Source organism: Anas acuta, chromosome 11 (genome assembly GCF_963932015.1).
Source record: "Anas acuta chromosome 11, bAnaAcu1.1, whole genome shotgun sequence".
Lineage (NCBI taxonomy): Eukaryota > Metazoa > Chordata > Aves > Anseriformes > Anatidae > Anas > Anas acuta.
Window position 1 is genome coordinate 7,153,371 of NC_088989.1, and position 14,499 is coordinate 7,167,869.

Genomic DNA, 14,499 nt, shown 5'->3' on the forward strand with positions numbered 1-14,499 from the left:
TCCTTCCTCCGGGTGGCCCATCGGGACGATGGCAAGCTGGTCATGTTCTCCTGGTCTTCCTCCCTCCCCAGTCCTGATGAAGGATCGGTGCAAGCTGTTCTGCCGCGTGGCGGGGAACACGGCGTATTACCAGCTGCGGGACCGCGTCATCGACGGGACGCCCTGTGGCCCCGACACCAACGACATCTGTGTGCAGGGCCTCTGCCGGGTAATGATCTTCCCTTCCTTTTGCAATAATGGTCTCCATTTTGTGCGTTGGGGGGGCACTTTTCTCTATGGGAAAGACGAATTGCAAGAAGTTTCCTCCAGCTAAGGCACTGCCGTGTGCAAACAGTGCTCCCGAGTCTTGCTTTTTGTTTGTAACCAGCGTGGGATGGCCGCGCAGTAAATCAGCGCAGAAACGTGGGGAAGCAAAGCAATTTGTCCCGCGGCAGCCTTCTCCACACAAAGCTTTTGTGGGGCTTAATTTGGAGGTTTGTAAATGCTGTTCCAGTCTGCGTTTGCTCAATCTCGTTTTTCAATTTTTTTTTTCTCTTGAAGCAAGCTGGATGTGATCATGTGCTGAATTCAAAAGCGAGAAGAGATAAATGTGGTGTTTGTGGTGGGGATAATTCTTCATGCAAAACTGTTGCGGGCACATTTAACACGGTGCATTATGGTAAGAATCTGTTGCTAAAAAGTTTATCATGAAAAATGCGGGTCTATAAAAGCCATTACCACACTTAATCTACAAAAACACCGATGGAAAATGTGAAATCCTTCTAGCTATAGCAAATTCCAGTTTATATCTATTTACGCTATCCCTAAATGAAGAGTATTGGGTTGTGTAATGTGAGGTAATTTCACTCAGCTCCCTTCCCCCCATAAAAAGCAAATGAAATGCCTGTGTAATAGACTTTGTGTTAAATCTGTTCTAGGCTATAACGTTGTGGTCCGCATCCCAGCTGGTGCAACAAATATTGATGTGCGTCAGCACAGTTACTCAGGGAAACCAGAGGATGACAACTATCTGGGTGAGTTGCAGTGCGTCTTTCAGTCCCGAGTTTGGCTCTGTTTTCTGGTCGTGTTGATATATCTGCTGGCTGCTCTCTGCGAAGGGAGATGAAGAACTAATTTAAAGGAGGTTTTCTTTTCAAGAATATATCCTGTATGTCAGCCAAGTACATTCAGCCTCATCCTGCTCTTTGGTTTTGCCATCCTTGCAGCAACGTCAGGGAGGCTCTCAGGTGATAGGAAGCATCCCCTTGCAGGATCTCTGGGGCTACGAGGGACGATTGAGCCCAGGCTGTGGAGTGACAGCAGAGGCACGAAGCTGGGGAGCAGCCAGACTTGGGACTTCTGATGGAGTCTTAATTTTTAATTAATGCTCCTCTGCTGTCACCATGCCATGGCTGGGCAGTAAATGTGACATACCTAGAAAGATGTGGGTAGAAAGTATCTTCTATTGCAGTATCAGAATAATTCTGATTTCACTTAGTCTAAGCCTTTCTTGTCCCCACCAGCCAATATTGTATAGTAAGTTGATTTGATTTAGACCTAACAATGCCTTGGCCTGTGGCAGTTGGCTATTCATAGAGAGTGATTTCTCTAACCTGTGGGCACGTCTCTAGAGCCAAATGAAGAATGCTTGCAGTACTATGTTAGACCAGTCTGCTGCATGCACATAGCTTTTAACATGGCCGTGTGTTTGTTTTTTTCACCATGCCAGGCAGTAATCTGTAGCATGATCTTCTTGGGCTCAGTAGAGGAAACAACACGTTGTGGCTGACTGTATCCCTGCTGACAGCAGAATGGGTTTGCCAGCAAGTCCTGCCCGTGTCCCTCAGAGCCTGCTGGCAGCCCGTGGGGGAGGCTGGCTGCTCTGGCTCTGTGTCCCCTCCTCTGCACACCCCGTGCCTGGCACCAGGCACTTGGGGTCACTTATTTATTAGATCTTTGAGTTCGCTGTGCCTTGTTTTGTAAAGACAGCTCAGCAAAACAGGCTGGTGCTGCTGTTTTGTGGTGATTTCCATGCGTGCTTTGGGAAAGGGGTGTGCAGAGAGGAGCATCTTTGACCCAAGGGGAGCAAGGAGCAGGGCAGAGCGGCACCAGCACAGAGGGAGCGAGCTGTGTCTTTCAAAAGCAGGGACACACAACTCCCACAGACTGAAGAGAGGATGAAGGGACAGCAATATCCATGAGTTGTTGGCACCTTTTCCCAAAATGTGGAGCTTAGCCTAAGCACTCAATGGAACTGGGTGCACTAGGAATGGGACTGGGGGTTCCCAGCCCAGGCTGGGGGGTGAAGAAGCTCCCTTCTTTGTGCCACTTGGAAAGCAGGTAGAGGAGACCATGGTGTAGTTTTGGCTGTCACTCTGAAAGGCTGTCCATGTTTCCAGACCCCTTATGTAGGCAGAAACTGCCCCACCAATTCCCAGGCTGTCCTTGCACTGCCACAGTCTTCGCTTTCACAGCAATGCACCAAAATGGGGCAGCACGGATGCACATCAGAAAACCCCACTGAGGGGTGATAGCTTTCTGTCCTGGGGGAAAGAGAAAGGTTTCATCATTCTTCTTTTTTAGAAAAGCAATCGTCCCCATGTAGTGCCTATTCAGAGCAGCTCACCCCAGAAGGAGCCCCAAAGAACTTCTCAACTCTTCTTGGAGGGCCCTTAATCTTCTTGGGAAGCAATGAAGTCAAATCTTCTTTAATGTTGCTTTAATATTGCTGGGAAAGCATCTCTTCATATTAGGCCTGAAGAGAAGCAAATGAGAAGCGTGCATGTGTCCACTTATTTTGCAGCTCACTGAGTGTGAAATCTCGGGCCCTCAGTACCGTGAACCCTGTAGTTGCTTAACAATTTAGGAGGAATTTGATGTTGTCATCAAGTCCAAGGCGCGTACCTACTGTTGGGGGAAGATACAGTAAATGGGAAGGAATCTTTTAATGAGTTTTACCACTGCCTAATGACATTAAAGCCTCCAAAGTATGGAATTCGGTTAAGTATAGAGTCTGCTTTCTAAGTTTTTCTCCATCTACGATTGTTAGCAACCAAGCAGTGTTTTGCTTCATTATCTCTCCTCATTTGGTGTAAAAAGCTTCCCTTTGGTGTTTTGGTGTTAAGTTTGGATTTTTTCAGTACAGAGGCTTTGTAGTAATGTAGCTGTGATGGGTGAAATGGTGGGGAAACTAACTTAGGAAATTAGCTACATAATCGCATTAGTGTGAAGTTGTGCAGCAGACTGCTGTTTTCAGGAAACTGTTCCTTTTATAAAGCATTTAGGCTTTAAGCCTTCGGTGCTTTCACATACCTTAAGATTTGGAATAATAAAAAAGTAAGAGGGGAGGAGGGAGGGAGATGCTGACCAAACTCCGTGGTAATTATCCACTGGAAAATGAAGTTTAGGCAATTAGGGCACAGAAATTTACCTTAAGAACACACCTGGAAGCAATGTGAAAGTCACCCTATCTGCACGACAAACGAAAAAGTTTGGGCAGAACTGTTACACTTGGGATCCAGACAGCCCACAACAGCCTGCTTGGCACGCCTGTTCGGTGCCTCTTCACCCTAGGTTATGGGTGAGCTATTTAGGAACACCTTCAGGCATTCAGCCTTCATTTTAATGAGGTTTCCAGTGAAAAAAGGAGTAGGCATGATGTCTGTAAGACCTCTGCTGCTCTCTTTACGTCCCTTCTGTTTAAGGGTGCCAGTTGACTTTTCCTCCAAATCCAGTGGAAGGGAGCACTGAGAGCACATGACCCACGTTATTATGTACCTCTGAGTTAATTCTGTGTCTTTAGTTCTTGTTTTTTGCACCTATGCAGCCTTATCTAACAGTCAAGGAGACTTTATATTAAATGGAGACTTTGTCGTCAGTATGTTTAAAAGGGAAATCAAAGTTGGGAATGCTGTGATCGAATACAGCGGATCGGATAATACTGTTGAAAGGATTAATTCTACAGATCGGATTGAGCAAGAGATAACACTTCAGGTGAAGTATATGTTGTGCGTGTGGAAAAGTCTGCCGAGCATTATTGGACTGAAAACAGTAGGCGGTGAAGTCTGTTAGTTTACTCTGCTTTATCCCTTTTTCCTCTCAGGTTTTATCAGTGGGCAATTTGTACAATCCTGACGTTCGTTACACTTTTAATATCCCCATTGAAGACAAACCTCAGCAGTTTTACTGGAATGCCTATGGCCCCTGGCAGCCCTGCAGTAAGCTCTGCCAAGGTAGGTGCTTGGGAAGGCTTTAAAGAAGATGAAGTGGGTTCATCTGGTATCTCAGCACCCTTGATGAATCCTTCTCCATTTGCTGCCTTGGAGATTTTCATATTATGGGCTTGAGCGTTTCCCTAGCCACGGCAGTAGGTTGCTTGTGGTGCCCCGTACCAGTTTGCAAGTTATAGCACTGCGTTGCTGCTGTTTTTCAGTTGCAAAGCAGGGAAACCTCACAGCCCCCTCTGAGCTAGGTAAGTCCTGCAGCCTGGTTTGCAGATGAGGCAGCTGGAGCACTGAAAAGGTTGTGCATTGCCTAAGGGTGCAGAAGGCATGGGTGTCTGGTTTGGGTCTATCACCCAGCAGTTCCCAGCTACGTATGCAAATCGTGCTAAATGCAGTGCAGCATGCTGCAGCTCTCCTGCCCCTGTTCCTTCTCTTTCTGAAGGAGATATTAAAAGCATAACTAAATGTCTCTTAAATACTGCTATCAAAGGAGGTAGAGGAACAACTGATTTGATGGCTATCCTGTGTCTCAAACAACATGTTTGTTTCTTTTTTCCTGTGTAGGAGAAAGAAAAAGGAAACCTGTGTGTACAAGAGAGTCAGACCAGCTCACGGTGTCAGACCAAAGATGTGATCGAATTCCCCAGCCTGACCCGATAACTGAGCCTTGTGGCACGGAGTGTGAATTAAGGTGCACTCTATTCACTCATGTATATACATTACATCATATATTTATTGTTTACTCCTCTCTCCTTTCACCTCTGGCCTTAATCCCTTTTCTCAGCAGCCTGTCTTAGGTTTTAAAAAACAACCAGAAAAAAGGATTAACAGTTGCCTCCCTCTCAACCAAGAAGGGTCGATGCCCACCAGCTGTGTTTTGGGAGGCACTTTTCTACATTTGCAGGTTTCTCATGTTGAATTAAATTAGTGTTAACTATAGAATACATTTTTAAACAATCACGTAATGTTGAAAAATCTCATTGTGCAGCATAGTGCTTGAAATTTGCATCTGTTTAGATGAGAAAATGCTCAGCGCTGTTCTACGAGCAGCCTGCAAAGAAAAAACGTGCTCAAAGCAAAAGGGTCACTAAGACTTGGGTTTTTTGCCTCAAATGAGGAGTGAGCTTAAGTGTGGAGTGGGTTTGGGGCTGTCCCCAGACAACTCCTGGTGAGCTGGAATCGATGGAGTGTGGCCTAAATCATTGCAACCCATTTTCCTTTAAGCAGCAATCTGTTTTCCTTTCGGGAGCTTAAATATGGTGGCATTAAGCGGCTGCTGGCGTTGCAGTTTGCATTGCTGAGTTTTCTGAGGGGTTTCTCTTGCTTTGTTAAATCTGGGGTGAAAACAGCCGGCTGCGGAGCTGCTGCAGGCTGGGTTGTCGCGGTAACAGCTGTTGCCATTGCGACAGGTTGGAAACTTGAGAAGGGGAAATGCCCAAGTTTGAAAAGCAGGCAGGGATGCGAGGGCTCCTGTGATTGCTATTGACTCTAAATCCCCTTGATCTTATTCTTCTCCTGGCTTTGCTGCGGTTGCTCTCTGGGCTTAGGAATGGGGCTGTGTGCCTGCACAGGCTGCTGTAGTGGCCAGAGGTCCCCAGGCCCCACAGGGATGTCACCGCCACCTTCCCCAGGAGCTGCCCCTGCCAGGCGCTGGGTGCTCACACACCCCGCTGACCCAGTCGGGGAAGCAGGGGCTTTGCTTCCCAAAAACGTCCCCGTGTGGGTCCTCAGGAGTTCCCCATGCTGCCCATCCTGGGAAGCAGGCACAGGCTGGGTGTCCCTCCTGGCTGGGGGGAGCACCCCAAATCCCCACTGGCACCTCTGGGCCTTGGGTGCCTTGTGGCAGTCACATGCTTGCGCTTCAGGGAGCTGAAGCTTTCGTGAAGGCCTCATGCCAGGTGCATTGACTTTTCACACCTTTCGAGCCTGTTCGGGTCACTTTCCGATGCTGTGTTTTTCAGCTTCTGGTTTTTAGGGGCTGAGGTGGCTCTCCTGCATTGCGATGTGGGGCAGAAAGCTGTCAAAGCTCTGTGCTTGGCCATGCACTCCCTCCCCACGGGACCACAGCATGGCTTCCTTCCTATAAGGAGAAGCTGGGGACTGTTGCTTCCCTCCAAGAAGTAATGCCAGGGGTCATTACCTAATATTTCTGGAGTGCTTGGAGACCACAGAGCACTGGGAAGAGTCAAAACTTCCCATTTAATAACGCCTTTCTGATCCCCTCGCGGGTTTTTGTGGCGCGGGGGCTGACGGCTGCTTTCCCCGGCTCAGGTGGCACATCGCGAGGAGGAGCGAGTGCACGGCACAGTGCGGGCTGGGGTACCGCACCCTGGAGATCTACTGCTCCAAGTACAACAGGCTGGAGGGGAAGACGGAGAAGGTCGACGACCGCTTCTGCAACAGCCAGCCCAAGCCGAGCACGAGGGAGAAGTGCACAGGGGACTGTAACGTGGGAGGGTGGCGGTACTCCGCCTGGACCGAGGTAAGGCCGGCCTCCCTCGCCTCCTCGCTCAGGGCTAATTTGCTTTACAGACGGCTGTGAAAGTTGTCCACAAGCCATTCTGCTCTCACTGATGTTTCTGCAGTGCGAGTGAGCCCAATGCTTCTTATTTTCCACTGCGATTAATGGAGGCTGTGTTGCCGTCAGCAGAGGGCTTTTGAAATTTGTCCCCTTTACCCTTTTCAGCAGGAAGCTGGGCGCGGATATTCCTGAGTGCAGACAGAGCACGGAGAGAATCACGAGCCCAGAGCTTTCCAGGGACAGCACGGGGAAGGAGGGAGGGCTGGGGAGAGGGAATTAATCTCTTGTAAAATGAGAACAAGCATCAGCTATCGGGGGGAACTGAAAGGCAACACTTGTAAAAGTAATAATGGGGTTATAACCTGAGATGAATTTGTGAAACCCATTGCTGCAAGATTTTATTAAGCTTAGCGAGATTGGATTTTTAAAGGAATATATAAAGTAATAGCCTGTTACTTGGAGTACAAATTGTTCTTGTGGAGGTTTTCCGCGGTCTCTTTGTAGTCCTGACTGCAAGGAAGGAGGAGATGAGCAGGCTCCCGGTCCGTGACAGGGCGGCAGAGCGTGCTTGCTTAGTGCCTCCTCTTTGCAGTGCTCCAAGAGCTGCGGCGGGGGCACGCGGAGGCGGCGGGCCATGTGTGTCAACACCTACAACGACGTCCTGGACGACAGCAAGTGCAGCCAGCAGGAGAAGCTGACAGTGCAGCGCTGCAGCGACTTCTTGTGCCCCCAGTGGAAAACTGGCGACTGGTCCGAGGTAAGGGATGGCGGGCTCACATCAGTGGACTGCTGCCAGCAGAGAGGCATCTCCTCTTCTTCTGCTCGTCCCTGTTGTGTTGTGTGCATTGCCTGAGTGCCGTACCCTATCAGCTCTGGCTGCCACCGCAGGGAAGGATTTCACCCTACTAATATCTTGCTCAGCTCTCTCCCTGCCTTTTGTTACCATTGCTGCTTTCACTGCAGCTGGTGTCCTTCATAACACAACAAAGCCGTGCCTTAATAAGCTTTCCCTGCAGCAGGACTGGTGATGTAGGAAGTAGTCTTCAAAGGCTTCTTGTCACCTTTGTGGCCAAATTGCTCTCATTTTTATGAATGTATCGTTTTAAGAAATAATGAAAGAAATTAAGTGGAAATGGAGACTGTTAACTGACCATTGTTCTCCACAAAATACCTGTCTGCTGGGATGAGTGCTTGTGGCAGTGGAAGAGATGCTGGAAGAGGCTCTCACACACAGCTTTATCATGCATGCTCAGAAGCAAGCAAGTATGCTTTGCTTTTACAAGCCTTTGGCACACTGTTGTGTTCTACCAAAGCCCTAGAGGGCAGTGCTGCAGCTTTGCCCTACATCTCACAGCTGCTGGGAGCTGCTGGAAGATGTAGTCATCCCTGGAGCCAGGTTGTATCTGCCTTGGCAGGGGGGAAAGCATCGTTGTCTCTGTCTCTTTCTGGCGATCCTGCTTGGCACTCACATTTGCTGTGCTTTTCTCCGTGTCCTTTGGCACATTGGAAGAACTGTTGTTAGGAAAAAAAATAAAAATGATGAAAATAGCCACGAGGCTGCGTTATGCCAGGGTATGGTATGTGGACCTTGATTTTGAGAAATTTTTAAATCAGTCTTACACCAGGATTTAGCCACTTGTTGAGTTTAGTGGAAATGAAAAGCCTCCATGGACTGGCACCCGTCCTTGGTGCAGTTCCCCACACGACTGTGTTCTCCCTGCTCCCAGGCAGCCCCGTGTCACTGCAAATACACTCGTGTGTTTTCCAGCACACGTGGTGTTTGGCTAGAGCCATATTTCCAGCCGTGTTCAAGTGATGATTTCGGGTCTGTTTTCAAGCTCCAGGGAGGTGCTGCCTGGGCACCACCTGAGCTCATGTTTTCCTCCTCGCAGTGCCTGGTCACCTGTGGGAAAGGGCACAAGCATCGCCAGACCTGGTGCCAGTTTGGAGAAGATCGGTTAAACGACAGGTTTTGCGACCCTGAAACGAAGCCGGAGTCAGTGCAAACGTGCCAGCAGCAGGAGTGTGCGGCGTGGCAAGTGGGGCCCTGGGGCCAGGTACCTCCACAAAGGATTTATCCTGGTGATAATTGTGTGAATGGATTTGCACACACAAATGTGCACACCCTCTGTTCGCTTGGGGGCAGCAGTAATAACACCTGCCCATCGTGCTAAATTTGATCTGTCATACTGAATTGGTCATGATTTTCAAGGGTTGCTAAGGTTACACTTCTAAGTCCATGTTTAGGCACACAAATACATGGCCTAATTTTTCACCAAAAAAAAAAAAAAGCTGCTCCCACTGAGTAGTGGTTGTTGCTTTTAATGTTTTCCAGTTTCTGGGGGGAGTTATTAAAACAGATTTTTTTTCTGTTCAGATGCAAGTTGCTCATTTCTCCTGGAGTGTTTTGGTATCTTCTTTTCCACAAAGCTGGTAACTTTTGACTTAAAAACAAAGAAAAAAAAACAGCAGCAAAGCCAATTGTCCCAGCCAGACTTATTGCCCATCAGCAAAAATATTCATTAGCTGTTCGTGCTACTGTGGGGCTGAACGGACAGTTTTAAAGAAGGATATGGTGCAGCTTCTACCAGACTGATTTACTGTGTTCAGAAGAGCAAATCATTTAAACGCTCACACCTTCATTCCTGAGGACAGTAAGTGAAGTGTGTGAGGCTCTGATGGGCACAGTAAATTAAAACTTTGACCTAATTTAAAGCTGAAACTTGTAGAGAGAAAGCAGAAGGGAAGTTGGGTTTTATTTTTGCTGCTTGTGCAACATGCTTAAACACAGGCTGGGCTGATTAACGCTCTCTAACCAAAGCAGCTACTCAGACCCAGCACTTCTCCTGTCTGCCCTCTCCCAGTGCACAGTGACCTGTGGCCAAGGCTACCAGATGAGAGTGGTGAAGTGTGTCGTGGGCACCTACGTGTCAGTGGTGGATGATAACGAGTGCAATGCTGCAACCAGGCCAACAGACACCCAGGTAAATCCTGCTGTTCCTGTGCCACCTGGCATCCATAACATGGGACCGTTTGGCGCGCACATCTCCAGCACAAGTAAAATCTTAGCAATGCGGAAACGACTTAGGCCATTTGTCAAGGGCTGGGTGATCTCTCTCTTGTAGTGGAGATCAACTTTAATTTCCTGTTTGTCACTGAGTACTTGTAGGCTCATGGAGTCATGTCCTGGCTGTCCATTACTTCTGTTGCCAAACCTCCCAGGAGGGCCAGAAGGGACTGGAGCCCCCTGCGAGGCAGCGTAACGAGGCTGAACATGACATTTCCCTCCCCAAACCCTCGCTCTTTTAGTGTGTGGAGAAGATCAGGACGTGGCTATGGGCAGCCTGGTGGGCTACGGGGAACCAGAGGGCTGCAATCAGCTCAACAACGTAACCTTTGTTAAGCAGGTTAAAGGTCTTGCACTGAACAAAGAGTTTGGGATCTCTGAAGGGAGACCAAGGTGCTGCTTTGTAGATATGCCTTCATACCAGAGCTCTTTTAATGAACTTTCATCTCTTGCCTCAAAACATCGCTTTTTAATGCATGAAGATGGCACTTAGTTATGAGGATCCCAATTTTAGAGTTTTTAATAACTTAAAAGTCCACTGAGGTGCTGCATATGAAGCCTTTAGGGGCACTGATTCTAAATTTTTGCTCATTCAGCAAGAACATACAAGGAGAAAGCACTGAAGAAAAGGTGGTTTAACGGAAACATCCGCAAATTCTCCATCTCTTGCATTATTCCTCTCCTGTGTTCCCCTTACAGGACTGTGAGATAGCAGCATGTCCTCCCCATCCAAACAGTCCCGAAGCCAAGAGATCCGTATCAGGCATTCACAGGACTCAGTGGAGATTTGGATCCTGGACACCGGTAAGCGTGTGTCGTAATACTTTCAGGATTACTTTACAGTAGACGCTGTGATATTTTTAAGTGCATTTGACTGGCTTTTTGTTCCAAAGCCCTTGTGGCATATAACAGGAAGCTTTCTAGTGGAGTGCTTGTTGCTCTTCCCTAGTGCTCCGCAACATGTGGGAAAGGGACGCGGATGAGATATGTCAGCTGTCGGGATGACCAGGGCTCGGTGGCCGACGAGTCTGCTTGTTTCCACCTGCCGAAGCCGTCAGCCACAGAAATGTGCACCGTGACACCGTGCGGGCAGTGGAAAGCCTTGGAGTGGAGCTCTGTAAGCATCGCTGCCTCTCGCAGGAGAGCCTTGTAGGCCTGGCTGCTGGAAATAGACTTCATTAATCTGTCGCGCTCGGCCCTTTATAAAGTGGGGAGATTAAGGTTTTCAGCTGTTCTTTGTTAGTGATAGCGGTCGGTCCGGTGTTCAAAGCTGGAAATGTGACTGTCTCTCCTTTTCCCACTGTAATGCAGTGCTCGGTGACTTGTGGTCAAGGTAAGGCAACGCGACAAGTGATCTGCATCAATTACAGTGACCAGCTGGTGGACAGGAGTGAGTGCGATCCAGACGACCTCCCTGCCACCGAGCAAGACTGCTCCATGTCTCCTTGTCATCCAAACAGCCACGACTACGGCAGGCCCATCCACCCTTTCCTCTATCCGGATCATCGCCTGAAACTGCACCCCGGAGGCAGCCCCAACCGAAACCGTGCACATATACCGGGAGGCAATCAGTGGAGAATCGGTCCCTGGGGTGCTGTAAGTGCCAGGATTTTCTTATATCCATTTATTTTTCAAGGGCTAATTCAGGCTTATTATTATTTATGACTATTATTATTAACATCACCATGCAGGGAAAAAGAGGGACCCCTCTCCTTGCGTGCTGCTCCCTGCTCACTCCCCCCGGTGCTGCAGCAGGGTGAAGGCATCGCTTCTCCTCCCCTCCCAGCACACATTGCCCAGGCTCTGTGTGCAGATAGCATCATTTTCCGTAAGGCAAAAGCCAGCCTGTTTCTTGGCTGCCTCCTGGGGCATTTACAGCTGTGCAGAGCTGCTGCCAAAGCACAGCAGAGCCTTAATGCCAGCTCCTTGCCCACCCCCAGCCAGTTTGAAGCACTTTATCATGGAAATCTCTAAAGGGAATTAAACACGAATGTGATATTAAACACTGTGTTAAAGGCAGGGGGGATTACTCACCTGCTCAAAACCAGGCTCGTGTTTATTTTCTTTGCCTAGTCAGCACCTAAGTCATTGCACTGCTATTAGTAATAGCAGAGTTTTGAAGTTAATAATGCCTGTTAGCTGTATTACATTTCTAGCTGTGCATTCCCATGGTGTGGTGTGCTGGGAAGGAGCAGGGAGTGCTCAATTATTCCTGGACTCAGAAAAGCTATGGGCAATTGTGTCTTGCAGTGTTCTAGCACATGCGCGGGGGGGTTCCAGCGGCGGGTCGTGGTGTGCCAGGATGAAAATGGATACACCGCGAATAACTGCGATGAGAAAACCAAACCCATGGAGCAGAGATCGTGCGAGTCTGGCCCCTGTCCTCAGTGGGCTTACGGCAACTGGGGAGAGGTGAGTGCACCATTAATCCTATCCTCCCTGCGCAGGGAAGGGTTCTGCTAGGGGGTGGCTGAGAAATGGGGTAGGAGGGGAAAATCACAGTTAGAAATTAGAAATATTGGAGCATGAAAGGCAGCCTCTGATAAACGAGTGAACCCTAGCGACTGCTTGGTGGTGGTTTTGATTCCATTTGTCATGGGAAACATTTGTAGAATTTGCTTTTGCCTGGAAACAAAAATTGAGGTTTCTGTTTTTTTGAGATATGTCTAGTTCAACCAAAGGCCTTTCTTTGTAATAAAAACACTGCTCTGTTCTGAAAACTCATCCAAGATGAGCAATTGGAGATGCTAACCTCAGATAATCCTGCTGGGTCTGGAAATTTCATTGTGGAGCAGTGTGAATGGCTTTGGGGAGAGAGAAGCTGATGCCTCATCTGCTTGGGGGAACATGGCTGGAGAGGGTGAGGTGGGAACAGAAACAACCCTGGGGGCTCGAGAGAGTTGTGGGTGCCCAGGTGGTGATCCTCTGTCCTCTGCTGACTTCCAGTGCACAAAGCCATGCGGGGCAGGGACAAGAACGCGGCTCGTGGTGTGTCAGCGCCCCAACGGAGAAAGGTTTACGGATCTGAGCTGCGAAATCCTTGACAAGCCACCGGACAGAGAGCAGTGCAATGTGCACGACTGTCCTAGAGATGCTGCCTGGAGCGCTGGTCCTTGGAGCTCGGTACGGCCATAAACTCTTTCTCTTTGTGAACCGTTTTGTGGATATCCCATAACAACCAATTTAATTTGCTTCAAACTAAGGTGCTAATGCTTCATGTCTTAAAACTGCACTTAAAGAGGATTATTGATGATATATTCAGAATAACACCTGTTCAGGAAGGGCTTACATTAGGGGAGCTCAAGTCCGTTAATTTAAAAGGCACTTTCTGCTAAGTAGTCAACTTCGTCCATTTTGCTACACCGTGCAAGTGCTGTGCATTATGAGTCTTGGTTCTCACGGAGTCCTTTGCATACGGATTTAAACCTGGCATTTAAGCAGTACCTTTGCATCGAAGTTAAATTGTGCTGACATTCAATGGCAACACTGCACCGTGTGCCTACTGGTTTACAAGTTGCCTGTTCTCTGCCAAACACATACTGACAGGGTTAAAATTGTCCTAAATGGCATCGGCTTCCTTGCAGGTACAAGTGCGTAGAGATGCATGTGCATGTCCCTAGCTGCCCCATGCACACTTACATAGAAACGTGTGCATCCACACCCATGCTGTATTTCTACTCCCATATAAAACGTGTGATGCACTGCGCAGAGGCACCTGTAAGCTATCCTCACGCATCTCTCTGCTGCTGGAGAGTTTGTCTGGCTGGGATTCCTCTACAGAGATGCTCTTGCAGTGGCTTTAGATCCTGAGCCAGGATCTAAGATGTTGTTTTGAGTCCTGCGGCTTTGAAATTCTCCCTGCCCAGAGCAGCAGCCCCTGTGCCAGTGCAAGTGCCACATGGGGCACCTCTGGTGTGCTGGAAACCATGGACCTGCCCGTTTTGGAGGGGCCTTCAAACAGATGTCGACTTTTAGTGGGTGTTTTGCAATAACAGCTTTTCAAGAAGATTTTTTTAAAAAGGAAGAAAAAAGATAATTTGACTCAAAAGCACTTTACAAAGAGGCCTTTTTTCTCTTATAATGTATCGGACTTCCTTAATTGTCATGGTTTGATTGATGAGCCGTCTTGCTAGAACATAACCTCACTAGTTTCTGTGGATACTTCAGTAATGCGGATGCCTTCAGTAACGTTTCTCAATATTTTTCTCATACCTCAGTGATATGCAATAGCCATAAACTGCTGGACTAGTGTTCATACGGTGCTTCACCAGTACAAGGGACAGTGATATGAAATGTTTCATTTGAGGTGCTAATGTATCACTTGTACGCTGATAGTTGGTGCTACAAATGAGCGAGGCGAGCTAAGCAGAACTAGCAACCCGTGCAGCAGCTCTCTGGAAGCATTACCAGCTGAGAAGTGCTGCGAGCCTTTGTTACCCGTGCTGGGACATTTGCAAGAACCACAGGTGTGGACAGAGTTGTGTTGCGTTTTGGTGTCACTCAGCATTCAGCCTCTTCACGGCTGGAGGGCTGCATCTGCTTCTCTGCTTAAAATGCAGGGTGCATTCCTAATGCAGGATGCAGTCCTGTATTTGGCTGTTCTGCTTTTTTTTTTTTTAACCAGAAAAAATTCCTTTGCCTCTACTAAATCTCTTGCCTGTATAAACCTTGGTGGGTTGTCCCTCACCCGGTCTCCTGGGAAGAGCTGG

The 14,499-nt window shown here is 48.3% G+C and overlaps 1 protein-coding gene across 5 annotated transcripts in view; it reads left to right on the forward strand.

Moving 5' to 3' along the window:
* Window positions 1-14,499, forward strand: part of ADAMTS9 (ADAM metallopeptidase with thrombospondin type 1 motif 9) — a 75,743-nt gene that overhangs the window by 28,512 nt on the left and 32,732 nt on the right. For all 5 annotated transcript variants that reach the window (XR_011100512.1, XM_068695163.1, XM_068695165.1 and 2 more), the window contains 15 exons: window positions 72-208; window positions 541-658; window positions 918-1,013; window positions 3,806-3,972; window positions 4,082-4,211; window positions 4,767-4,893; window positions 6,474-6,684; window positions 7,316-7,480; window positions 8,616-8,780; window positions 9,588-9,707; window positions 10,490-10,594; window positions 10,740-10,907; window positions 11,102-11,386; window positions 12,041-12,202; window positions 12,737-12,913. Coding sequence is in view for 4 of the 5 variants with exons in the window: in XM_068695163.1 (XP_068551264.1) it covers window positions 72-208; window positions 541-658; window positions 918-1,013; window positions 3,806-3,972; window positions 4,082-4,211; window positions 4,767-4,893; window positions 6,474-6,684; window positions 7,316-7,480; window positions 8,616-8,780; window positions 9,588-9,707; window positions 10,490-10,594; window positions 10,740-10,907; window positions 11,102-11,386; window positions 12,041-12,202; window positions 12,737-12,913 (2,333 nt within the window). In the remaining variant the exon portion in view is untranslated. The remainder of the gene's footprint in view (window positions 1-71; window positions 209-540; window positions 659-917; window positions 1,014-3,805; window positions 3,973-4,081; window positions 4,212-4,766; window positions 4,894-6,473; window positions 6,685-7,315; window positions 7,481-8,615; window positions 8,781-9,587; window positions 9,708-10,489; window positions 10,595-10,739; window positions 10,908-11,101; window positions 11,387-12,040; window positions 12,203-12,736; window positions 12,914-14,499) is intronic.